Source organism: Stenella coeruleoalba (assembly GCF_951394435.1).
Source record: "Stenella coeruleoalba genome assembly, chromosome: X".
NCBI lineage: Eukaryota > Metazoa > Chordata > Mammalia > Artiodactyla > Delphinidae > Stenella > Stenella coeruleoalba.
Genome location: NC_137152.1, coordinates 60203070 through 60230785, shown reverse-complemented (window position 1 = coordinate 60230785; position 27716 = coordinate 60203070). Strand labels below are relative to the sequence as shown.

General features: G+C 36.9%; 1 protein-coding gene across 1 annotated transcript in view; it reads right to left on the bottom strand.

The window, feature by feature from the left end:
* The window catches only part of ATP7A (ATPase copper transporting alpha), a 139595-nt gene that overhangs the window by 49238 nt on the left and 62641 nt on the right, over positions 1–27716 (bottom strand). Inside the window, exons 3-5 of the mRNA XM_079910785.1 lie at positions 6741–7230; positions 5487–6212; positions 65–271 (exon numbers count right to left, since the gene is read on the bottom strand). Coding sequence (XP_079766911.1) covers positions 65–271; positions 5487–6212; positions 6741–7230 — 1423 coding nt within the window. The remainder of the gene's footprint in view (positions 1–64; positions 272–5486; positions 6213–6740; positions 7231–27716) is intronic.

The following is a 27716-nucleotide window of genomic DNA, read 5'->3' as shown; positions in this document are numbered from 1 at the left end:
GAGGACAAAAAGGACAGAGCCCTCAAACTAATACATAAAACAACAGGCTTTAAGAGTGTCTTACCTTCTTCTCGTCTTAAATTCCGTTCAATGTTTGCTACACAGGAAGCACAAGTCATACCAGTGACCTGTATGTAACACTTAGATGAAGTCTTTGCCTCCTCTTTGTCATGAATTGGTGTCATCATTTTGGTATGAAATTCATTAGTTGAGGTCAAAAGTGGCATTTCCGATGAGGACTGAGCTATTACTACCAGTGGCTCATTTGTATCTGGTGGACAGGAAAAGATTCTTTTCATTTGAGGTATTCTCCAGCTGCATCCTCGTCACTCATCACAATCCACACCACCTGGCACTGTCAATCCACTCCTTTAAAATTGTAATGGACCTAGAGCCCAGTGCAATGTTATCTCTACACTTTCTAGGAAGTGACTTCCAAGTTCAACACTGCCCATCCCAATTCTCGGGAAAATCTGAACTAACTGAATAAACAAAACTATACATCAATATCTTCAAGCCATTATCTCTACCCCAAACCCGAGTAGACAATGGTTTGTTAATAGATAGCTCTTATTTTTATCATGAATTTTTATCATTATGTTAACAATTTACATACTGGCAGTAAAGCAATTCGTGATATAGTAAGTGGAACCAAAAGCAGTCGGCAAAACAGCATTGAAGTATAATGTCATTTAAAAATTGTTAGTGTATATATGAGAACCTGCAAAAGAAAGCCTAGGAGGGTACATACCAAACTATTAATGGTGGCTCCTTCTGGGGAATGGGGTTAAAGCAGGAACAGAATAACAGACAGATGAACAAACTTCCTCTACAGACACTTCTGTATGTTTGAACTTTTAACACCAATATATCGTATTTTTAAAATTAAAATGCCTTTGTGGACAATGGAAGAAGAGGCAAAGAGTAAGTCAGCAGTAATATTCATTTTTCGCAAAGGAGTGTTCAGAGACTCTTTCCATAGAATGTTTATGGACTGTGAAACAGTGGAAAGCTTCTGTCATCCAAGAAGCTCCCCTGCAGTCTCAGAAAAGTTGTTATTCTGCTTTACTTTATCCACTGCAGTATCAATCACCTCCCAAGAAGGGAGAAAGTATTCCCTTTTGCACATCCATGTATCAATACATGCAAAAAAGCTAGAGTTTCTACTCTCCTGCACAGATAAGGAGGAAAAGAAGTGATGTGGAAATTTCCACTAACCTAACTTGTTATTTCTTCCCCTTGGGCAAAAAACTGGTTCAGGTCTGTTTGGCTAGCCGACAGAGGAAAGTTTGCATAGCAGAGTTGGTTTTTAGGGTGCTGAAGAAGGGCATCTTTTGAAGAAACTTTAACAAAAGCCTTAGCATTTCCCTAATGAATAATGATCTAGACTTCTCAAATCAGTTATAATAATGGCTCTTAAATTTTAACACACATACCATCACCTGGGAGATCTTGTTAAAATGCAGGTTCTGATTTAGTACATTTAGGGTGGGGCCTGAGACTCTACTTTTCCAACAAGCTTCCAGGTGACGGCAGTACTGTCAGTCTGAGTAGAGCAAAGGACACTCTGAATAGCAAAGGACAAGATTCTCCCAATTCCGAAATGAGTCAGTCTCTGGTCTTAAGTGGATCAGTTCAGAAAACGATATTCATTAAGATTACGAGAGTATTATTTAGAACAAAGAGGAAAAATTTACCAAATAGTACCAAAAATTCAAAAAGGAGGCTCATTTGCCCAAAGGAAATAGCTTTGGCTTTGAAAAAAAACATTATTTTAATCTAGCCAGGAGCTTATTCATTCTCTCATAATTATTACTATCAAGACTTAATGTTGAACTTGGACAATGAAAAAAAAAGTTTATACTACCAATTACTTTAAGTCTTGTTCCAGAGTAATTTAGTTCTTTCAGGTACCAGAAGTAACCTAAATACCATCTACAATTTTCACACTCTAGAAGTACAGTATTAAATTAAAATAAGTCATAGTGGTGACCCCCCCTTTTTTTTTTTTGGCTGCATTGGGTCTTTGTTGCTGTGCGTGGGCTTTCTCTAGTTGCGGTGAGCGGGGGCTACTCTTCGTTGCTGTGCGTGGGCTTCTCATTGCGGTGGCTTCTCTTGTTGTGGTTGTGGCTCACGGGCTCTAGAGCGCAGGCTCAATAGTTGTGGCCCACAGGCTTAGTTGCTCCGCGGCATGTGGGATCTTCCCGGACCGGGGCTCGAACCCATGTCCCCTGCACTGTCAGGCGGATTCTTAACCACTGCGCCACCAGGGAAGCCCCAAGGTGATCCCTTTTAGCTACATTGGCATGACTTCTCAACAAAGATTCATAAAATTGTGACCTTTACCCCAGTGAGTGTGGCAAGAAGAGCAAAACCTCCCATCTGCCACAGAGGCAGTACAGGTGTTAAAAAGCCACAATGAATTAAATGGCTAGTTTCTTTAAATTAGCTTTTCTATAAGCTGTAGCCACACTACTTATGCTTAAATGAATTCAAAAGGAAGGCTGACTCTCCTGCACTTGAGGCAACAATCAGAAAAGATTCCAAAAATTTCAAGAAAGGGTTTCCAATCTGATCCTCAAAACTGGCAGGTTCAGTCTAAAGTAATATGAAGAATAAATACATAATCAGAAAATGGCTTAAAAACAGTTATAAACATCATGTCTGCAACTTACTCTCAAATGATTCATAAAATGGTATATACGTGTGTGGGTAATGTGTGTTTGAATATATGTCTCTGTCTGTCGACAGAGAAAGAGAATGATAAAACAAATGTGGCAAAATATTAACAACTGTGGAATCTGAGTAAAATTGGTAAACAGGAATTCTTTGTACTATTCTTGTAGCTTTTCTGTAAGTTTGAAATTAAAGATAAAAAAGTTACAAAAAAGGAAAAGGAATTTGAGTATTGTGTTTGCTTTCATTGGTTAGTGAAGACAATTTCATATACTATGTCTTTTTAAGAGAATGATGAGATTGATGGTCATGATAAAAAAACACCTCCCATTTTTCTCACTACCTCCTTTAACATTTATGGCCCACCCAGGACTGGTATAACATGAAGGCAAAATGCACTGATCCCTGTACCTCTAGGAACAGGTCAGAGTGGCAGACTGTGAAGCCTGGATCAGCACTGACACTGGCATTCAGAAAATGGGTAGCCACAATTCTGGTGGTATCTTAAACTCTGATCTCTAGTAGAAACACACAATGCAGTCATTTGTTATCAACCAGATATATATATTCTTTTTCAGATATATATCATCTTTTTCAGATTCTTTTCCATTATAGGGTATTACAAGATATTGAATATAGTTCCCTGTGCTATACAGGGGTCCTTGTTGTTTATCTATTTTATATACAGTAGTGTGTATCTGTTAATCCCAAATTCCTAATTTATCTCTCCCCCCATTTCCCCTTTGGTAGCCATAAGTTTGTTTTCTATGTCTGTGAGTCTGTTTCTGTTTTGTAAATAAGTTCATTTGAATCATTTTTTTTAGATTCCACATAAAAATGATATCATATGATATTTGTCTTTGACTCACTTCACTTAGTATGATAATCTCTAGGTCCATCCATGTTGCTGCAAATTACATTATTTCATTTCTTATGGCTGAGTAGTATTCCAGTGTGCACACATATTTGCGCATGTGTGTGTGTGTATCTTTTTTAAGGCACAAGAATCTTGGTCTTTTGAGATCTTCTTTATCAAAGTGAGACTTCTAAGTGAGAATATAAAATGGTGCAGCCATTTTGGAAAACAGCTTGGCAGTTACTGAAAAAGTTAAACATATTCACCATATGACCTAGAAATTCCACTCCTAGTATATACCCAGGAGAAATAAAAAAATATATTCATGCAAAAACTTGTAACAAATGCTCATCACAACATTATTCATGATAGCCAAGGAGTGGAAACAACCCAAATCTCCATCAACTGATGAATGGAGAGACAAAATGAGGTCTATGCATACAATGGTATACTATTCAGCAGTAAAAAGGAATGAAGTACTGATACATATCACAAACATGGATGAACGTTTGTTATCTTGAAAACATTATGCTAAGTGAAATACGTTAAATACAAAGGGACAAATACTCTGACTCCACTTATATGGTACTTAGAGTTGTCAAATTCATAAAGCCAGAAAACAGAACAGTAGATAAAAGGGGCTGGGCTAGGGGGAGGTGAAGGGGAAATGGGGAGTGACTGCTAACCAGTATGAGGTTTCTTTGGGAGGCTGATAAAAATGTTCTAAAATTACATAATGGTAATGGCTGCAAATTCCTATGAATATACTAATAACCACTGGATTGTGTACTTTAAAAGGGTGAATTTATGGTATGTGAACTACATCTTGACTTTAAGAAATGACAGTTCTATAATTTCTACCATTTGTCATGAACATGAAAATTAAGAATGTTTACATCTCTGGGTCCTTTTCCACTGACACTTATCTACCATAATAATTTGAGCATGTGACTAATTTTTTATGCTTCTCAGTTTTAGTGAGCTTGAAAAGAGAACACTGCTATTTGATATCTTTCATTCTGATCAGAAGAGCAAAGGTTAATGACATTGTCTAGAAATTAGTTATTCAACTTTTCCATTGTTATTTACAGCAAGAAATTTCATTTAGGGAATTTCCAGTTTAATTCAAGGCAAGGTTCAATTCTAGTTTAAAACAAGTTCACATGGGCAAATTCCATTGGATATACGTCTTTGGTTTTAGTTCAAAGTAAGTGCTGCCAGGAAACAGGAAGACTTTGGGCCAGTTCTAGAGTCAGGTTCATTTGAATGCCTAAATTCAAAACTACAGTTAAAATTCTATTATTTATTTCTACTTTTTTCTTTTTAAAATAACATTTGCTTCTCCTATATTATATATACAAAAATACATACAAACAAACATACATACATCCTTGTCACACACACACACACAAACTTAAAATACATAAGAAAGCAAATTGAAAACAAAATATCACCTTTATCCTACCACTCACAAATAACTACACTCACAAATAACTACTGTTAAAATTTAGTTCATGTCCTACCAGGAATTTTATTCATTCATATACATAAATAACGTATACATGGTATAAATCCTTATACATGTGTTTATAAAATTTTGATCATACTGAACATACAGCTTTTTTGCTTGCTTTTTTTTCAGTTAACAAAATATCTCAGACACTTTCCCGTGGCATTAAGTATCTTCAATACCATAATTTTTTATGGCTGCTTAGCATTTCATCATATGAAGGTATCATGCTTTATTTAATGTTTCTAGTTTTTAAATATTATAAATAATTAGGCAAACATCCTTATGCATCCTTGTATACACTGCTGACTACTTCCATATGTCTTATTTCCAAAAAGTGGAATAGCAGTGCCTATTACTCATTTCTCATTGATAAAAGCCAAAAGAACCAGCAAAGTGTTAATAAAAGAACATTAAAGGAATCAAAGAAAAAAATGATATTACCTGACAAGGAAGCATCAAATCCCATGTCTTCTATTGCTTCTCTCAAGGTTTCTGGACAGGTTAGTAAAGGATCATACTCAACAATCCCTTTGCCATTTGCAAGTGATACTCGTATGGATTTTACACCTGCCTTTTTTAATATGACACCCTCAATAGACTGCACACAAGAATTACAAGTCATGCCATCAATGTTTATCACGGTTTCTTGAGTCAGAGGTTGGCTAACTATGCTCAAAGGACTCTTTTGAAGAGATGAGCTGGAGGGAGAGTTTGAAGTACTCTCAATTTCATTTGTACTACTAACTCTATATTGCCCTGGTGATATGGCCTCTATGGCTTTTCTCAGAGTTTCTGGAGTGACTAAACTTGCCTTGTACTTTACTGTGGCAGTTCTATTCTCTAAAGAAACGACTACACTGCTTACATACTGGAGTGTAGATAAAGCATTTTCAATATTTGACACACATGATTTACAGTGCATGCCATCTATGATGAAAATGACTGTTGAATTATTGGTATATGATGGACTCCTTTGCTGTGATCCTTCTGAGGATTTGACTGGTGTGTTCTTTAGACGTTCTATATCAATAGCTCCCAGTTTGAGGTACTTGGGCTGTTTTTTGATGAATGCTGGAAAGCCCACAGCTTCAATCTGCTTTTTTATTTCCTCTGCTGTGATAAGATGAGGTTGATAAACAACAGTAGCTTCTTGATTGTCCAGGGAAACTAGTTAATAAAAGGAAAATAATTATTTACTTCAGTCATTCCTGGGCCACTTCAGAAAACATTCTGTCGACCAAATCAATACCATATACAACAGTTTCTCTCATTGTTCTCATTATCCTTTCTTAAAATAATTCTGTTCTTTTCAGAAAATGTTAATGATATGGAATAGTAAGAAAGTAAAAGATATGACCACTACATTTGTGGTCTCCAAGTTTCTGCATGCCTGAATAGAAACATATTAGAGGTCAAGAGGACCCTCGGCATGTTGTGTTAAGAACCCTGAACTTCATGAATCACCACCCTGGCTGCCTTTTATGCTAGTTCAAGATTCACATAACTTTTATTTATAACCATTAACTTTACCAACATTAATGCTGGGAATACACTACCTCAGACTTCAATGAAGCAGTAACATTCTAGTACCACATATTTAAAACCCATGCTTAAAAAAAAAGCAAAAGTTAAAAAGGCCAAAACAGAAAACTAAGCCTCGCAAATCAATCAAACAAATAACATTAGGCATACTACCTTTAATTCGCTGAACACCTTGCAGTTTCCCAATTTTTCCTTCAATGGTGCTAGTACATGAATGGCAGGTCATCCCTTCCACCTTCATCTTCAGCATGACTTCGCCTGCTTGAGCCATACTGAAATCTTCGCAAATTCCTGACATTTTCTCCAGAGTTCCTGGATCTAAACTGAGAGCCGGAACCAGCTCTACTATCTGACTGGCATTCACTATAGAAGGGATTATTATCACCACTGCAGTTCTCTGCTGAGGGGAAATTTTAATGTCTGTCACACCCTTCGTCTTGAGCAATGTGCTTTGGATATGCTCCCATGGCGGAGCCAGTGAAGCAGTAACAGTCAGAAACAAGGTCTCAGTTAAAACAGGGAGCGGCTTAGGATTGTGCAGAACAGCATCAAAGCCCATGTCATCAATGGCTTCCTGTAGGGTCTTTGGAGTCTGCAGTTTAGGGTCATAAATAATGGCTGCATTTTTTTCTTCCAGTGAAACCTTTCAGAAGGAAATTTCAGAAGTCAGTTTAATTAAATTACATGACATGGAACTTAAAAATATCAATCATCTCACCACCGACAAGAATGAAACAAATAGATAGACAAGATGAAAAGGCAGAGGGCTACTTACCAGATGAAGGAACAAGATAAAACCCCAGAAAAACAACTAAATGAAGTGGAGATACGCAACCTTCTAGAAAAAGAATTCAGAATAATGATAGTGAAGATGATCCAGGACCTCAAAAAAGAATGGAGGCAAAGATCGAGAAGATGCAAGAAGTGTTTAACAAAAACCTAGAAGAATTAAAAAACAAACAGAGATGAACAATACAATAACTGAAATGAAAATTACACTAGAAGGAATCAATAGCAGAATAACTGAGGCAGAAGAACAGATAAGTGACCTGGAGGACAGAATGATGGAAATCACTGCCATGGAACAGAATAAAGAAAAAAGAATGAAAAGAAATGAAGACAGCCTAAGAGACCTCTGGGACAACATTAAGCTCAACAACATTTGCATTATACGGGTCCCAGAAGGAGAAGAAAGAGAGAAGGACCCAAGAAAATATTTGAAGAGATTATAGTCAAAAACATTCCTAACAAGGGAAAGGAAAGAGCCACTCAAATCCAGGAAGCACAGACAGTCCCATACAGGATAAACCCAAAGAGAAACATGCGGAGACACATAGTAATCAAACTATCAAAAGTTAAAGACAAAGAAAAATTATTGAAAGCAGCAAGGGGAAAATGACAAATAACATACAAGGGAACTCCCATAAGGATAACAGCTGATTTCTCAGCAGAAACTCTACAAGCCAGAAGGGAATGGCATGATATACTTAAAGTGATGAAAGGGAAAAACCTACAACCAAGATTACTCTACCCAGCAAGGATCTCATTCAGATTCAATGGAGAAATCAAAAGCTTTACAGACAACCAAAAGCTAAGAGAATTCAGCACCACCAAACCAGCTCTACGACAAATGCTAAAGGAACTTCTCTAAGTGCAAAACACAAGAGAAGAAAAGGACCTACAAAAACAAACCCAAAACGATTAAGAAAATGGTAATAGGAACATACATATTGATAATTACCTTAAACATGAATGGATTAACTGCTCCAACCAAAAGACACAGGCTTGATGAATGGATACAAAAACAAGACCCATATATATGCTGTCTACAAGAGACCCACTTCAGACCTAGGGACACATACAGACTGAAAGTGAGGGGATGGAAAAAGATATTCCATGCAAATGGAAATCAAAAGAAAGCTGGAGTAGCAATACTCATATCAGATAAAATAGACTTTAAAATAGAGAATGTTACAAGAGACAAGGAAGGACACTACATAATGATCAAGGGATCAATCCAAAAAGAAGATATAACAATTATAAATATATATGTACCCAACATAGGAGCACCTCAATACATAAGGCAACTGCTAACAGCTATAAAAGAGGAAATCAACAGTGACACAATAATAGTGGGGGACTTTAACACCTCACTTACACCAATGGACAGATCATCCAAACAGAAAATTCATAAGGAAACACAAGCTTTAAATGACACAATAGACCAGATAGATTTAACTGATATTTATAGGGCATTACATTCAAAAACAGCAGATTACACTTTCTTCTCAAGTGCACATGGAACATTCTCCAGGATAGATCACATCCTGTGTCACAAATCAAGCCTCAGTAAATTTAAGAAAATTGAAATCATATCAAGCATCTTTTCTCACCCCAACACTATGAGATTAGAAATCAATTACAGGGAAAAAAACACAAACACATGGAGGTTAAACAATACATTACTAAATAACCAAGCGATCACTGAAGAAATCAAAGAGGAAATCAAAAAATACCTAGAGACAAATGACAATGAAAACACGACAAACCAAAACCTATGGGATGCAGCAAAAGCAGTTGTAAGAGGGAAGTTTATAGCTCTACAAGCCTACCTCAAGAAACAAGAAAAATCTCAAATAAACAATCTAACCTTATACCTAAAGGAAGTAGAGAAAGAAGAACAAACAAAACCCAAAGTAAGCAGAAGGGAATAAATCATAAAAATCAGAGCAGAAATAAATGAAATAGAAACAAAGAAAACAATAGCAAAGATCAATAAAAGTAAAAGCTGGCTCTTTGAGAAGATAAACAAAATTGATAAACCATTTGCCAAACTCATCAAGAAAAAGAGGGAGAGGACTCAAATCAATAAAATTAGAAATGAAAAAGGAGAAGTTACAACAGACAGTGAAGAAATACAAAGCATCCTAAGAGACTACTACAAGCAACTCTATGCCAATAAAATGGACAACCTGGAAGAAATGGACAAATTCTTAGAAAGGTATAACCTTCCAAGACTGAACCAGGAAGAAAGAGAAAATATGAACAGACCAATCACAAGTAATGAAATTGAAACTGTAAATAAAAATCTCCCCAACAAACAAAAGTCCAGGACCAGATAGCTACACAGGTGAATTCTATCAAACATTTAGAGAAGAGCTAACACCCATCCTTCTCAAACTCTTCCAAAAACTTGCAGAGGAAGGAACACTCCCAAACTCATTCTATGAGGCCACCATCACCCTGATACCAAAACCAGACATAGATACTACAGAAAAAGAAAATTACAGTCCAATATCACTGATGAATATAGATGCAAACATCCTCAACAAAATACTAGCAAACAGAATCCAACAACACATTAACAGGATCATACTCCATGATCAAGTGGGATTTATCCCAGGATGCAAGGATTCTTCAATATATGCAAATCAATAAATGTGATACACCATATTAACAAATTGAAGAATAAAAACCATATTAAAAAAAGGAACGAAACAAATAATTCAAATGGAGGTTCTCTAATAGTTCTTATCTTTACTATTCTCTTTGGAAAGAAACACAAAATGTCTTGTGTACCTACAGGAATGGTAAAGCTCTATGTAGGTATACGTGACTAATGTACTGATCAGGCATTTGAAACGTACATAGACAAAACGTGCCCTAGAATTTCATAACAGAGAACAAAGTACTCTTTCTTCCATCTCCTTTCACAACTTATTCCAACACTCCACACTCTACCAATTCAAAAGTTAATATAGGAAACAGGATCAGCTACAGAAAACAAATTTGATATTAAGTTTAAAGTTTTAAAATGTTCAATTAAGACAACTTTGTTGGCAAGAAAAGGTATAAACATGCTGGCAACATTCATAGGGTTTTGCAGCAAATATTTCTATAACCTTCTAAGTCACTACAGTCTAGTATTATTTTTGTTCAAAATAAGAACATCTTTATTGTTCTGCCTGATTTGATTATAAAAACAATGATTGTATTCTTAAAGCTCAGCAACTGTATATAAATTTAACTACTACCGGGACATCTTACCCTGCATCTCTTTTGCTAACAGGTTACAAAGATTTATGAAGTAGTCACACACACACACACACAAACTGGATTGGGAGTCAGAAGGTTTGAGCTCCAGTGTCAATTCGCCAATTAGTCAACCACACTCATTAGTTCTACAGTCTGAAAAATGAAGAAATGTGCCCTATTATCTTCCAGGGTTGTTATAAGGATCATATGAGTAAATAGACAGGAAAGTAGTTCTTTGCAGCAGCAAGTCATATAAAAGTAAACACTGAACAATGAATATTTATCAAGCATTTATTTATTTTTGGCTGCATTGGGTCTTCATTGCTGCGCACGGGCTTCCTCTAGTTGCAGCAAGCGGGGGCTACTCTTTGTTGCGATGAGCGGGCTTCTCACTGTGGTGGCTTCTCTTGTTGCGGAGCACAGGCTCTAGGTGCAAGGGTTTCAGTAGTTGTGGCACACAGGCTCAGTAGTTGTGGCTCGCGGGCTCTAGGGCACAGGCTCAGTAGTTGTGGAGCATGGGCTTAGTTGCTCTGCAGCATGTGGGATCTTCCCGGACCAGGGATCGAACCCAAATCCCCTGCACTGGCAGGCAGATTCTTAACCACTGCACCACCAGGTAAGTTCCTATCAAGCACTTATTATATGTGCCAGGAACTGAGATTCTCATGATACAAAGCTGATCATGACACAGTCACAGGGAGCAATACTAGAATAGAGGATAGAGAAAACGGACACCCATTCATTCCTAGGAATATGTGTCAAAAAAGGCTTCTTAGAGGAGATAATACCTGAGTGTTAAAGGAAAACCAGAAATCAGCAAGGATACATGAAGCAGAAAATTTATGACAAATGGAAACACAAAAGTAGAGAAAGATGACAGGCTTGCAGAATTAGGCAACTGCTTTATTATGGGGCCTCTTGTATGCCAATAATAGTCTGTAATTTATCCTGTAGGTAATAGAGAGCCATGGAAAAGTTAAGCAGGGGAATGATATAGTTATATTTGCATTTAGTGAAGAATCATTTTGGAGTGACGTGAGTGATGGAACTGTGCTGTCCTGGTTGTGGGGGTAGTTAAAAGAATCTATACATGTGTTAAAATTTACCAAACCTAAAAACAAACAAACAAAACTGATAGAACTATATACCAAAAAGAAGTCAATATTTTGGTATAATTTTAAAAACAAAAAAATTAAGAGATTAAAAATTCAGTTCCTCAATTGCATTAGCCACATTTCTAGCGTTCAGTGGCCAATGTAGCTGCCATATGGGACAGAGTAGATACAGAACATTATCATCATTACAGAATATTCCATTGGACAGTACTACTCTATGTACTACTATACTTTTTATGATAAATCGCCAAACTTTTAAAAAAGGGAAGGGGATTTTTTTTCCCTTTATGTTTAAATACATTGTATCTGGTATCTTTTAAACAAGACCTGGTTTTGAGCTTATCCTCCCCTCACAATTTCAATTTACCAACATACGCAATAAGAAAGTTTTTTTTTAACATCTTTATTGGAGTATAATTGCTTTACATTGTTGTGTTAGTTTCTGCTTTATAACAAAGTGAATCAGCTATACATATACATATATCCCCATATCTCCTCCCTCTTGCGTCTCCATCCCACCCTCCCTACCCCACCCCTGTAGGTGCTCACAAAGCACAGAGCTGATCTCCCTGTGCCATGTGGCTGCTTCCCACTAGCTATGAGAAACTGTTCTTAAAGCTGATTTTTAAAGCAAAAATCACTTTGTCACTACATGGTTTGCTATACTTTCTACTGCTATAGCCTGTCTTCTATTTATAAAAGACATAAAAAAGTAAGGAAACTATGTATATAAAATACTACACAAAAAAGTTGTATTATCCTATGTTGTTTTCATGCTGCAAACCAGAAAACACTTCCTTATTTAGTAGCTTCCATTTGTGTGTTTTAAAGCTGGATCGACCACACCTAGCACAAAAATGTTCCCCTTTGGGATAACAGCACTCAACTTTTCCTCTGAATTTTAGATATCAAAGAGACTGTTCAAGCCTAAGGTCTCAAAGGAAACAAAAACAGGCAGCACCTTTGCTTCTTTTAAGAGGAAATTCACATAGTGATTATCACAATACTGTTCTGGATGCCAAATCCTTGGGCAAGAAGCTAAAATAGCATTTATTTATTTAACAAATATTTACTGAGTACCTATTATGTTCCCAGCACCGTGCTAGCTTGCTAGGGGTCCAACGGTGAGCAAAAGCAGGCACAGACTCCGTAGAGCCAGGAATTGCTGGCAGCAGTCTGTCTGATTCTGGGTCTGTGCCACTCTCCTTTCACATGATCCCCACCAATGTAAACCACTTTCGCCTATTCCCCACAGTGCTCGAAAGTTTCAACAGCTTCTCTTTCTCAGAATCTTTCATTAGGAATCAATGTTGTTGTTCTGTTTTTTTTCCCCAGAGAAACTATTTTTCTATTTTATCAATAGTTCCTCTGAAAATAAACATCTAACAGTCTACAAGTTATGAATGTGGCTCCTATGAAGGACTCAAGATGGAGGACTGTTCACTATATTTAGATGAAGGTAGGAGTTGAAGAGAACAAATCAAACGTACTCTGTGGCCTCAATAGCATTAACAGTGGTGTAAAGGGTGCTCATTGTCCATAGGAATTGTAAAGATCCATTATTTTAATGGAGCTCTTTGTCTGCTGAAATGTCTAAACCTTGCAAGTCAAGCACCGTATACTTTATCTGCATGTGTTTTCTGTATACTTTTATAATTACAGATTATAAAAAGTGATCCAATTTCCTATCTGAAGGCTAGGAAATTGAATAAATTGCCCAAGAAACCCAGCAAGAAAACGAAAGAGCTAGGATTCAAACGTAGGTCGATTTAACTCCAAAGTCCATGTTCTTTCCATCTATAAATGGTGAGGCTAGATGATCTTCAATTTCCTTGAAAAACTAAAATTCTATGCCTATGCTTTGAGCAATGTGTGACATAAATAAAAACACCTGAAAAGTATGAAATATTTCTAGTGTGTGAACCAAATTTTAGTTCTATGTTTACTTTCCCCCCACACATTTCATGTCTACTCCCATACCAGTTTAAATAAAAAATAATTTAGAGAATATATTTCTTTGGGTTTTCAGCAGGATTTGACAATTACTACATTCTAACATTTCCCCATTTTCAAAAACCACTTTGGGAAAGGTCCTTTGCTAAAGTTTCAGCACACTGAAATTCCTTTTTATCCTCCCAGGAATTAATTTATATGTCATCATAAATTCAGATTAGCATGCTACTCAGCCAGTGGGGGTGTCTTCAAAGGGTTTAAAGCCCACTTTCTAACATTTTCATAACAACTCAACATAGAGTGATTCAGAGGTTTTTGAGAGCTTGAAAGGATTCTGTCATTTTTCAGACTAAAGTCAGAAAAGTAAAATGATTTACAATAATCTTGACTTTCTAATATGTTTGATTCTCCTCCCAGAATTTTGACAACTAAAAACTATATAAAATACATAATAGGAATCTTATTTATATTACATATGTCTGAATACAAATTCTATTATTGTTTGTTGAAAAAATAATGTATATATATTAACACTCTACTTTGATGCTTCAATATAGCATACTGAAAATTAAAGTAAGATAAGAGTAAGCCATCAAGTTATATTAATATTTATCCTATTTGACCAACCTAAATAAAGGTTACCACTTAAAATTATTAAATCAATGTATGAACTAGCAAAAGACAATTTCTTAAGAGACTAAGAAAATAGCCCAAAACCAATCTAAAAATTTAAAAGCCAAATGCTTGAAAATGAAAAAGATGTGGAGATTTTGTTAGTTTAAGTTGTAGCATTGTTTTTCTGTAAACTGAGTGCTTTGTCAGAATTTTCATTGCTAATATAATTTTATTTTGCTTCAAAAATTATACAACTGGGACTTCCCCAGTGGTCCAGTGGGTAAGACTCCTCGCTCCCAATGCAGGGGGTCCAGGCTCAATCCCTGATCAGGGAACTAGATCCCGCATGCATGCCGCAACTAAAAATCCCGCGTGCTGCAACTAAGACCTGGCGCAGCCAAAATAAATAAATAAATATGTTAATTTTTTTAAAAATTATACAACCAATGCATGATTATTCATTATAACAATTTAAATACAAAGAAAGGAAATAGTGAAAGTCCCTCTTTACATCATTCCTCCACTGCTAGTTTCTACCTTGGATTTGACATTTCTTTGATCCTTGGGATAAAGTTCAACTAAATCAGAAACATAAGCCTCTTTGAATAACTGTCTGCATCTTCATGGATGGACGAGTATTACCTAAGAATTTATATAAGGCAAAATGCCTATATCACTCTAACATGGTGTTTGAAAAAAGAAATGTTCAGTGTGCCATCATCATTTGCCATAGCAAAAGTTAGGGGGAGAAAGTTCCAAATAGAAACAAAAAGATTGATTTCTATATGCTGATAGGGAACAGTATCTAAGATGTATTTGCTAAGTGAAAAAAGCAAAGTATAGAACAGTGTGTATATAGTATGCTTCCATTTATATAAAAAGGGGATACACACATACACAAACACACACACATATATACAGTTGACCCTTAAACAACAAGCAATTGGGGGAATTAAGGGCGCCCCACCCCTGAGGCTATTGAAAATCCGTGTATAACTTTACAGTTGGCCCTCTGTATCCTCAGTTCCACACCCTCGGATTCAACCAACCATCCATCATGTAGTACCACAGTTCATATTTTTTGAAAAATATCCATGTATAAGTGGACCTGTGCAGTTCAAACCCGTGTTGTTCAAGGGTCAACTGTATAAACACACACATATAGATATATACATGTAAATCATTTTATATTCAGAGTCTATTTCTGGAAGAATCTATACATACTAAACTGATAACTGGTTTCTTTTGGGAAGGGGATTTTACTCTGGACATGTGTTATTTTTCCAATAATTTTTTTAAAGTTACTTTTAAGGGGTTTTTTGGCGATGTTGTGCAGCTTGTGGGATCTTAGTTCCCTGACCAGGGATTGAACCCTGGCCCTCTGCAGTGAAAGTGCCAAGTCCTAACCACTGGACCACCAGGGAATTCCCTAGGTGGTCATTTTTTTAAAGGATAGTCTGTATTAGGAAAATGGACTGCAGCCTTTAACTGAGTAAAGGGAAAAAGCACTCAAAATGCAGTTAAATTTCAAGGACAAAGTAATTTGTTAATAAGGCATTAACCTTTAGAGCCATTCAGTACTTATATCTAATTAAATTTATTTTACATTACCACTTTCAAAAGGCCAGACAATCCCAGAGAAAGACCTTCACATTATCTGCCCATTTTATTTTTCCCCTGAACAGACCACTGGGGTGATTAAATAAACCTTCAGGTTAATCCCTTTAAAGTCTACAGTCTTGACACTGGCAGAACAAGAGTATTACACTCATTTATAAACTTCACAATTTAAGACACAATTCCCAAAATGTATTTAAACGCTGAAACTGCAAAGACATATAATCATATTCATTCTACTTTTCCAAAATTAGAGACTTCTTGACTATTCAGTTTCCTTGAATTCTGTTAAAGCTCTAATCTGTTCCGCTGTAACATTTTTTAAATAAAGCAACCCCACTCAATTTAACATCACAATTACATTACTTCATATCAGAGTTTTATTCCAAACACTACAAGAGCTCCTTGACTTAGTCGAAACAATGTCCTATTCAAATCTGGTTTCTAAACTGACTGCACATTGGTCTTAATTATAATCTCACAAACTATGATCCAGAAATTTCAAACCTTAACAGTCCTTGAAAAGTGATCAATATTTATATATTAACATGTTAGGCTGCATTATGACTATAAATTATGTTTGGACAAGGACAATTTTCTTTCTTTTTTTTTTTCTTTTTGGCCACGCTGCAGGGCATGAGGGATCCTAGTTCCCTGACCAGGGATTGAACCTGTGGCCCCCTGCAGTGGAAGCACAGATTCCTAACCACTGGACTGCCAGGGAAGTCCCAAGGACAATTTTCTATATGGTGCCTAGAAAGAGGTGAATCCACCTTTTGTGGACTTAATTAAAGGACTGTGGTCAAAATGTTTTACTTTTGCAAAAACAGATAACCATGTGAACACACTGCTAAGACTCTTTCCAGGGTCTCAGAACTGGTCAATGCCAGTGAGGGGCTCTGAAACCTAAACTTCATTAACATCACCATAAATCTGTCTCTGGGCCTAGAAGACAACACTCAGTAAAATATTTTTTAAAGGAATGAGAAAAGAGGAAAGATCACTAGTATACTCTATATCATGTGGGCTTTTGACTAAAGAAGGAGAGGCAGAGCTGGAAAAGGCAGAAAAAGTGTGTTTCCTTTCATTTTCAGCAAACAAATTATGACTGTGCCCTGGAAAGTATAGCCTTAAGTATCTGTCACTGCGATCCATATAAATCACTGTTGATAACACAAAGTGCTTTCATATTATATTTCTGCTACTCTTCCTTTACAACTTAATCCAATTTAATTGCATTTTTCTGACCTTAAATAGGTCATATTAAGCAGTGGTGAATTCTGGGAAGATGCGGTAAACATAGAAGCCTTACATATGAGTGGGGTGCAACAGTCTTTGGGGAAAATTTATACAGGAATGTACTTGCAAATGTCAAAACAGAATCTAGTCCTTTAGTTATACATAGATATGCTGGCAAAAAATTAATAATCAAAAATAGTTTGTCAGAGAGTTGGGGGTTTTGGAAAACGCATTAGTTGTCAGTAGACAATAAGAACCTAAATCACTTGGAGAAACTTTGTGAACTAGTTTCTGGATGGTTAAAACAGCTTTACTTCAATCAGCACAGACACTTAATTAGTAAGATTTAGCTTCTATTCTGGCCTTCAGCACCAGCCATGTTAGATCAAGCAGAGGAAGTTTAATTGGTTTCATTTGAGGATAAATCAAGTAGAAGTGCCATATTTATTATTCACTGAAATTAAATTATTCATTTTTAAAGTTTGGGACTGCGGGTTGCAGAACTACTTTGCCATCCTCTTTTCTAATTAGCAAATTGAAAAAACATCCATTTGATTTTCAGACAGTTACAATTAGTGAAAAAAATTACAAAATGTTTTTATAAATGTATTTTAAATATAAACACATTTGAGAAAACCTGCAGTATAGTTAATAAAAGTTACCTGTCATCTCTCAGCTTTTCCAACTTGGCTCTCTCCCCAAAGCAAATTAAAGGCAGGAGCATCCTTGGGGGGAGGAGGGGAGGAGGCAATGAGGAAGCCTCTGAAGTGTAGTTATGCCAAGGTAGATGGTGAATACAAAGGAAAATCCTACTTTTGGAGAACGTGAAAGGGAAAAATTCATATCCAAGTATTCACATGGATGCCTACAGGACAGAAAACTTAGCAGAAGGCATATTACACTGTGTAAAGAAAGCTTTCCCTGCCACAACCATCAACATAGTCTTAACTGACCAGAGTGTGTAGTTTAGTAAGCAAATGAGAAACACTGCTTTCCTCCCTCCCATACATGTAAAATGGATACAAAGTTTACTTTGTGCTCTCTGGCCAAGATGAATATGAAACTCAGACATGCAAAAAATCAAGAGTTTCAGATATAGAAAAGAATTGCCCACATATTGGCACCACACGTCACATGTGGTAAGAATCACTATGCGCCAATTAGCCAACGTTTTGTAATAAAAACAAGACAAACTGAAGCCAATCTGCTCAAGATCTCATGAGACGTCTGAATCACAGACGAGAATACCATAAGGAGGGGACTTCCCTGGGGGTCCAGTGGTTAAGACTCCACCCTTCCAAGGCAGGGGGCATGGGTTCGATCCCTGGTCGGGGAACTAAGATCCCACATGCCGTGCGGCACAGCCAAAAAAATTAAAAAAGAATACTGTAAGGACAAGAAAGCATGAATCCTGTACTTCACAGAAAAGCTAAAACCCATTTTGAAATCTCTGAAGAATAAACAGGTAAAAGATTAATGTTTAGATTAAGATTAAAAGACAGATCAAAAGTATTTGATCTGGAGATACACAAAATATTCTGCTTCCATGAAATTAAGCCGTATGAGCTGTTTGTAAATTCTGGAAATTAATCCCTTGTCGGTCACATCATTTACAAATATTTTCTCCCATTCTGTGGGCTGTCTTTTTGTTTTGTTTATGGTTTCCTTTGCTGTGAAAAAGCTTTTGAGTTTAATTAGGTCCCATTTGTTTATTTCTGTTTTTATTTCCATTACTCTTGGAGAGCGATCAAAAAAGATATTGCTGTTATTTATGTCAGAGAGGGTTTGGCCTATGTTTTCCTCTAAGAGTTTTATAGTGTCTGGTCTCATATTTAGGTCTATATCCATCTTGAGTTTATTTTTGTGCATGGTGTTAAAGAATGCTCTAATTTCTTTTTTTTTACATGTAGCTGTCCAGTTTTGCCAGCACCATTTATTGAAGAGACTGTCTTTCCTCCATTGTATGGTCTTGCCTCCTTTGTCATAGATTAATTGACCATAAGTGTGTGGGTTTATTTCTGGGCTTTCTACCCTGTTCCTTTGATCTATATTTCTATTTTTGTGCCAGTACCATGTTGTTTTGATGACTGTGGCCTTGTAGTATAGTCTGAAGGCAGGGAGCCTGATTCCTCTGGCTCCGTTTTTCTTTCTCAAGATTGCTTTGGCTATTTGGGGCCTTTTGTGTCTCCATACAAATTTTAAGATTTTTTGTTCTAGTTCTGTGAAAAATGCCATTGGTAATTTGATAGGGATTTCAATGAATCTGTAGATTGCTCTGGACAGTGTAGTCATTTTGACAATATTGATTCTTCCAATCCAAGAACATGATATATCTTTCCATCTGTTTGTGTTATCTTCAATTTCTTTCATCAGTGTCTTGTAGTTTTAAGAGTACAGGTCTTTTGTCTCCTTAGGTAGGTTTATTCCTAGGTATTTTATTCTCTTTGATGAGATGGCAAATGGGATTGTTTCTCGAATTTCTCTTTCGGATCTTTCATTGTTAGTGTACAGAAATGCAATCCAATCAAAAAATGGGCAGAAGACCTAAACAGACATCTCTCCAAAGACGACATACAAGATGGCCAAGAGGCACATGAAAAGATATTCAATATCGCTAATTATTAGAGAAATGCAAATCCAAACTACAATGAAATACCACCTTACACCAGTCAGAATGGCTATCATCAAAAAATCCACAAACAGTAAATGCTGGAGAGGGTGTGAAGAGAAGGGAACACTCCTACACTGTTGGTGGGAATGTAAATTGGTACAGCCACTATGGAGAACAGTATGGAGGTTCTTTAAAAAAACTAAAAATAGAGCTACCATATGATCCAGCAATCCCACTCCTGGGCATATATCTGGAGAAAAACATGGTCTGAAAGGATACATGCTCCCCAATGTTCATTGCAGCACTGTTTACAGTGGACAAGACATGGAAGCAACCTAAACGTCCATTGACAGAGGAATGGAAAAAGAAGATATGGTACATATATACAATGGAATATTACTCAGCTATTAAAAAGAATGAAATAGTGCCATTTGCAGCAACATGGATGGACCTAGAGATTGTCATACTGAGTAAAGTAAGTCAGACAGAGAAAGAGAAACATTGCATAGTATCACTTGTCTGTGGATTCTAAAAATGAATGATAAAAATGAACTTATTGACAAAACAGAAACAGACTTACAGACTGAGAGAATGGAACTTATGGTTACCGGGGGTAAGGGTGGGGGGGATGGATAGTTAGGGAGTTTGGGACTGACATGTACACACTGCTATATTTTAAATGGATAACCCACAAGGACCTACTGTATAGCCCAGGGAACTCTGCTTAATATTATGTAACAACCTAAAGAATTTGAAAAAGAATAGATACATGTATATGTATAACTGAATCACTTTGCTATACACCTGAAACTAACACAACATTGTTAATCAACTATACTCCAATATAAAATAAAAAGTAAAAAAAAATTCTGTTTCAAATTTAATGATTCATGCACTTAAAATATATAATGAGCTTCTGATTATTAGAAAGAATCCATCAGATTCCTAATTTTAAATCCTGCACTAAATCTGATGTCCAGTTAGACAAAGCTCCCTTTAGAATATTAACATCTACTCTGGGCAGTGTGTCTAAAATTTATCTTTTACATGTGGATATGAACTAGTCAAAAGAAAAGCATTTTAGGACTGATGCAAGCTGATCAAATTCCAAAGTTGCATTAACTTTCCATCATCACTATAATGAATATTGTATAAAAGCAAAATTATAGAAAACTTCTGGTAAATATTATAGAACCACTGCCAATATAAAGTTGTTTTAATGATGCTGAAAACTTAAATATATTAAAATAATAAGTACATTATACAAATGAAGACACAAGCCAGTTAAAATTACACATTAACTCATTAAGCCCTGGCAGTGAAAATAAACATGCTGAAGAGTCAGCAATTCACAGTAAAATATTTAAGAAAAACCATTCATATATTACCATCATTATAGTAGAAATCCCCAATCTTTTGGCAAGGAGATATTGTTAATTTCTTTGGGCCCTTAGATACAAGTTGTGGAGAAATAGGAGAGAACAGGTGGGGAACCAAACTGAATGAAGCATGGGAAAGAGTGCTGTGCTCCAAACAGTGCTGAGAATCCTGAAGAGTGACAAGGAAAACGGTGGGCAGGGGGCAGCAAAAAGGCTTGGAAACGGCATGGAGATATACTAGGAAATTCCAATCCACTAGTCAAAAAGTACAACAGGTAGGAAGGTCCAGATCAACTCTTAAAAGCATCAGCAAAATACATTATCAAATTCAAATGATGAGAATGTCATGAAAATAAGTAGCAAGGATATCATGAAAATAAGTAGCAAGGGTGACAGGTACAGGGAGGTTCCTTGTACTAGGTCTTCACTTCTGTGTATGTTTGAAATTTTTCATTAAAAGTATTCTTTGACCAAGTGGGGCTTATCCTGGGAATGCGTGGCTAGTATAACATTTGAAAATCAATCAGTGTAATTCACCATATTAACAGCCTTAAAGAAGAAAAATAATATGATCATATCGAGATGCAGAAAAAGCACTTGAAAAAATGCAACATCTATTCGTGATTACAAATAAAAGCTCTCAGAAAACCAGGAAGAGAAAGGAATTTCCTTAACCTGATACAGGGCATCTACAAAAACCCTCTACTAACACAATACTTAATGGTGAAGGACTGAATGTTTTCCCCCTACAACCAGTAACAAGACGTAGATGTTCACTGTTACCACTCCTATTCCAAATTGTAATGGAGGTTCTAGACAGAAAAGAAATAAGACATACAGACTAGAAAGGAAGAAATAAAACTATTTTTATGCCCTGATGACATAACTGCTTATGTAGAAGATCCCAAAGAATCTACAAAAAGAGCTAATAGACTTAATGTCAGTTTAGCAAAGTTCAGGATACAAAGTCAACATACAAAAACCAACTGCATTTCTGTATGTTTGTAATGAACAACTGAAATTTAAATTAAAAAAAAAAGTACCGGGTCTTCCCTGGTGGCGCAGTGGTTGAGAGTCCGCCTGCCGATGCAGGGAACACGGGTTCGTGCCCCGGTCCGGGAAGATCCCACATGCCGCGGAGCGGCTAGGCCCGTTAGCCATGGCCGCTGAGCCTGCGCGTCTGGAGCCTGTGCTCCGCAATGGGAGAGGCCACAACGGTGAGAGGACCGCGTACCGCAAAAAAAAAAAAAGTACCATTTAAACATCATCTAAAAACAGAAAATACTTGAATATAAGCCTAACAAAATATATGCAGAATCTGAAGACTGAAAATTATAGATCCCTGATAAAAGAAATCAAGAAATACCTAAATAGAGAGATATAGCATGTGCACAGGGTTGAATACGCAATATTAAGATGTTAATTCTATCCAAATGGATCTACAGAATCAACACAATCGCAATCAAAATCCCAGCAAATATTTTTGTAGAAACCTATATAATGATTCTAAAATGTATATGTAAACGGAAAGAAAATAGAACAGTCAAAACAATTTTGAAAAAGAACAAAGTTGAGAAATTACACTACCTGATTTTAAGATTTATCATAGGCTGCTCTCACCTTTTGAGACAGACCGCATTCTGTCTGTGGAATGTGTATCTCTCTAAGTAAATCCACTTCTTACCTATCACTTTATCTCTCACTGAAATCTTTCTGTGACAAGACGTAAAGAACCTGAGCTTCATTAAGTCCTGAGACCAGGAACTAAGGCCTCCACCCAGGTGGAGGATGCTAACTTCAGGCTGAATATGAGATTCCTGGAGCAACATCCTGTTACTTCACCACCCACCAATCAGAAGAAAGTCACACACCCTGCAGCCCTCACCCCAAATTTTTCCTATTAAAAACTTCCCCCTGAAAACCATTAGGGACTTAAGGAGGTTTTTCAATCATGAGCCACCCATTCTCCTTGCTTGGCCCTGCAATAAATCTTTCTCTGCTCCAAAAAAAAGAAAAGATTTATTATAAAGCTACAATAATCAAGACTCTGTGGTATTTATTGGCCAAAGGACAGACATACAGATCAATGGAATAGGACAGAGCATACAGAAATATACCCATAAATATATGGTAAATTGATTTTCAACAAAGGTGCAAAGGCAATTCAATGGAGAAAGAATAAACTTTTCAACAAATAGAGCTGCCTGGAAAACTGGACATCCATATTAAAAAAAATTAACCTCAACCCATACCTCATAATGTATTCACATTAATTCAAAATGGATAATAGATCTAAATGCAAAACCTAAAATGAAAGAACTTTTAGAAGACATAGGAGAAAAATCTTTGTGATCCTGGGTGAGGCCAAGATTTCTTAGCTATGACACCAAAAGCATGCTCCATAAAGGAAAAAAAGTAGGTAAAGTGGAATTCATCAAAAGTAAAAACTGCTGCTCTGGGAAAGATACTTTTTTTTTTTTTTGAGGTACGTGGGCCTCTCACCGTTGTGGCCTCTCCCGTTGCAGAGCACAGGCTCGGAACGTGCAGGCTCAGCGGCCATGGCTCACGGGCCCAGCCGCTCCTCGGCATGTGGGCTCCTCCCGGACCGGGGCACGAACCCGTGTCCCCTGCATCGGCAGGTGGACTCTCAACCACTGCGCCACCAGGGAAGCCCTGGGAAAGATACTTTTAAGAGATTAAAAAGACAAGCCACAGACTGGAAAAATTATTTGCAAAACACATATCTAAAAGAAGACAATTCAGAACACATAGAAAACAATCAAAATTGAATAATAAGAAAACGAAACACCCAGCTAAAAATTTCACAAAAGGTTTGACAGACACTTTGCCAAAAAAGGTATACAAATGCCTAATGAACACATGAAAAGATGCTCAATATCATTAGCTATTAAGGGAATGCAAATTAGTGAGATACCACTACATACTCACTAGAATGTCTATAACTAAAAAGACTGTTAATACAAAGTGTTGGAGAGAATGTGAGAAAAGTGGAATCCTCAAACATTGCTGGTGGGAAGATAAAATAGTATAGCCACTGTGGTAAATCAATTGTCAGTGTCTCAAAAAGTTAAACATACACTTATCATATGATGGAACAAATCAAATCCTAGGAATTTGCCCAAGAGAAATTAAAACTTATGTCCACACAAAGACTTGGATGTGAACATTCAGAGCACTGCTTTTCATAATCACAAAAGAAAGTATAAACAATCCAATGTCTCTCAAAAGGTGAATGGGTAAACAAACTTTGGTACATCCACACAATGGAATACTCCTCAGCAATGAAAAGGAAAGAACCAGTGATACATGCAAGAACATGGACAAATCTCAAATGCATGATGCTAAGTGAAAGAAGCCAGACTCAAAAGGCTATATAACATATGATTCCATTTACATGGCAGTTTTTAAAAAGCAAAACTTACAGGAACAAAAAGTAAAAGTAAAGGGGAAGGATGATTTCAAAGAAGGGTTACCAGATTTAGCAAATAAAAATACAGGACAGATCCAGTTAAATTTAAATTTCAGATAAATGATAAATAATCTTCAGTGTAAGTATAGCTCATGCAATATAATGGTTCTTAAACTGTGGTCCCAGGACCAGCACCTTTAGAGTTACCTGGGTACTTATTAGGCATGCAAATTCTCAGGCCCCATTCAGATCTACTAAAACAGAAACTCTGGGCATGGAACCAGCAATTTATGTTTTACAAGCCCTCCAGGTGATTCTCATGGTATGGTTTGAGAACCACTGTTCACTATACCTCTAACTGGCAAAAAAAAGAACCATAAGAAGCTAATATGAAGAGAAAGGGGCACATGAGCCTGTTTGATATATCAATTCACCATCATCAAATATTAACTGAACAGACAAAGGGTGTACAGTAGGTTCTCTGAGAAGGGACTACAGAAGTGATCCTCAACTGAGGGCAATTTCACCCCTAGGAGACACTGGCAATGTCTGGAGACATTTTTGGTTGTCACAAGTGGGAGGAGAGGCTACTGGCATCTGGTGGGTAGAGGCCAGGGATGCTGCTAAACATCATAGAAAGCACAGAACAGCCCCCCAAAACAAAGAATTATCCAGCCCAAAATGTCAATAGTGCTGAGGCTGAGAAAGGTGGACTTAATCAAAACATACTTTTTTAACCCCAAAGCCTTTAAAATCAAAGACATTTTTACGAACACGGAAATAAAAAGATTAAAAAGGTAGTGACAAATAAAATATAATTCAAGGTGTCTCATACTAAAAATACTAGAACTATTCTGAGGAGAATTTATAGAGACTAGTGATACAGAGCTAAAACAGCAATTTGGTGGTAGGAGGCACCTTTATGATGAAAATACCAGGTTCCTTTATTTTTAGAAGTTACGTGAAAGAATAAATTGGAGATCACAAGTTTGAGAACCATATACAAATTAAACTGCATCTGTAGACACTGTATGACCACGAAACATACTGGCCCAGGAATCATGGAACTTGAGTTCTAGTTTTGTTTGGTATTAGGTAGCTGTGTAACTTAGCACAGGTCACTTCCTTATCTGGGCTTCACTCTGTTGATCTGTAAAATGAGGGGGCTAGACGACTTAAGTCATATCTAAGACCCCTTGCAGCTTTAACATACTATGTCTATGTCAAAAAAATGAGCACAGGACACATTCAAATACATTTTTTACAGGATATGAGGGGGCACAGTATCATTTTGTTCCCTTTGGGGTAGTTTTGTGTTGACTTTAGTACTTTTGGCTTTTGTGTTTAGAAGGCGCTAAACAAAGTTTAGGTTTTCTTATTTATTTATAACAATTATATTAACAATTCATGTTCATTGCAGAAAAATTAGAATATACAAATAAACCACTCTTTTCCACTAAGTAGGATTCTGAGACGAATTATAGCAGGAATGTGTTAAGATAGTCTAACAAAAGTCAATTTTATTTTTGCAATTAAAAACTGAAGTGAACTCAAATCCCTACCACCTTTCTCAGTCCTGGGCTCTGCCCAGGGAGGCTTCTACACAGTCTTTTTTGGCAGTTTGTCTCTGGGAAATGGAGAGGCTCCCTTTCCCCCTGCTTTGCCCCAGGATAGCCAGCAGGATCTCCCTGATCTCCTGTTGTCCTCCCTCCCCAACAGAGAATTTCTATCCTCTTTGATAAAAGCACAGAGTTTTTATGGATCAGGAGAAAATGCAGGCCCTGAGAAACCTATCCCTGCAGAAAGGTTCCCTTGGGCCATGCTTTGGGTTTTCTGGCTCTTTATATTTTTATTTTACTCTCCATTTTTCTGCCCTCCCCTTGCCCTAAGTCTAAGCTCAGCAAAGACGAGTGCTCAGGGCAGCTCCTAGGCCTGGACAGCTCTCAGGGAGGAATTAGATAAATGTTCAGCATGCCCGTGCCTAGCCCATCTAGTTTCATTCTTTAGTTACCCAGGCCATTAGCTTCGGGTTATCCCCTCTTATATTTGCAAACCCAATGCTTGGAGCAGCAGCATAGGGCTCTAACAGGTGATACCACTCTCTTTCATTTCAGAATTTGCCAACTTAGGGGCCTGGCTCTGGAAGGCAGTTTTCTTAAAGGGGACTGCATCCTGGGTGACCCAAAGTCTCCAGACCTAGAGGGACAACTGTGCCCTCCCTTCTCTCCTTCATGTTCTCTGGCTGGATTGATTCAGCTGTAGAAACCATTTGGTCTGTTGCACTCCAACATACCGCTAGGTTCCTTCCAGAGTCACTGTGTCACATTAGCTTCCTTTTGGAGGGAGGGTGATGTGGTTGAATACTCAGAGAGCAGAGGCAGTGAGTGCACGTCTTTAGTTCCCCATCTTCCAGTTTCACCTACGGCCTTCCCCTTGCCCTAAACCTGAGCGCATCATGCCAGGCCTCACTCATACAGGATGCTGTCAGCTCACTCCTCAGCAGTAATCTAGGGTGTGTGGGAAGCTTAGGGCTCTGGGGAAGAACAGAATCGAAGAGGGGAGTGATGTGGGTGGAGGCACCAGTTTTATATCACACCCCCTTTGTAAGCCGGTGAGCTGGGCTTCAGTTTTCCCCAGACCATACACACTTTTCATTTATTTGCGAGAAACTAATTGTATCTTCACTGCAGTATCTTGTTATTTTTTATTTGTGATTTAAGAAATGTGAAGAGAAAATACACAGACACATAATGGTTAACAGTGTTTCTTTCATTCCTTGTTCTAGAGCTAACCACTCTAAAACTGTTTGGTAATGTCACTTAATGTAATTAATTGTAACGTATTCTTTTAAATAAAATGATTTATTGATTAAATAACATTGAAGTGAAAATGTTTAGAAAATTAGTTACACTTTGTATGCATGCTCTTAGAGAAGACTACATTATTACTAAACATAGTAACTGTCATGCTATAAAAGAGAAAGAAACCTCACAGTCCTTTCTCTGAGAACATATATTTTAGATCAACATGAGATTAAGAGTAATAAAAATTATATCAGCATCTATATACTTATAAAATATATATTGATAAATATACAAACATTAACATCCAGATTCCATCTTCAGATGTTTTTAA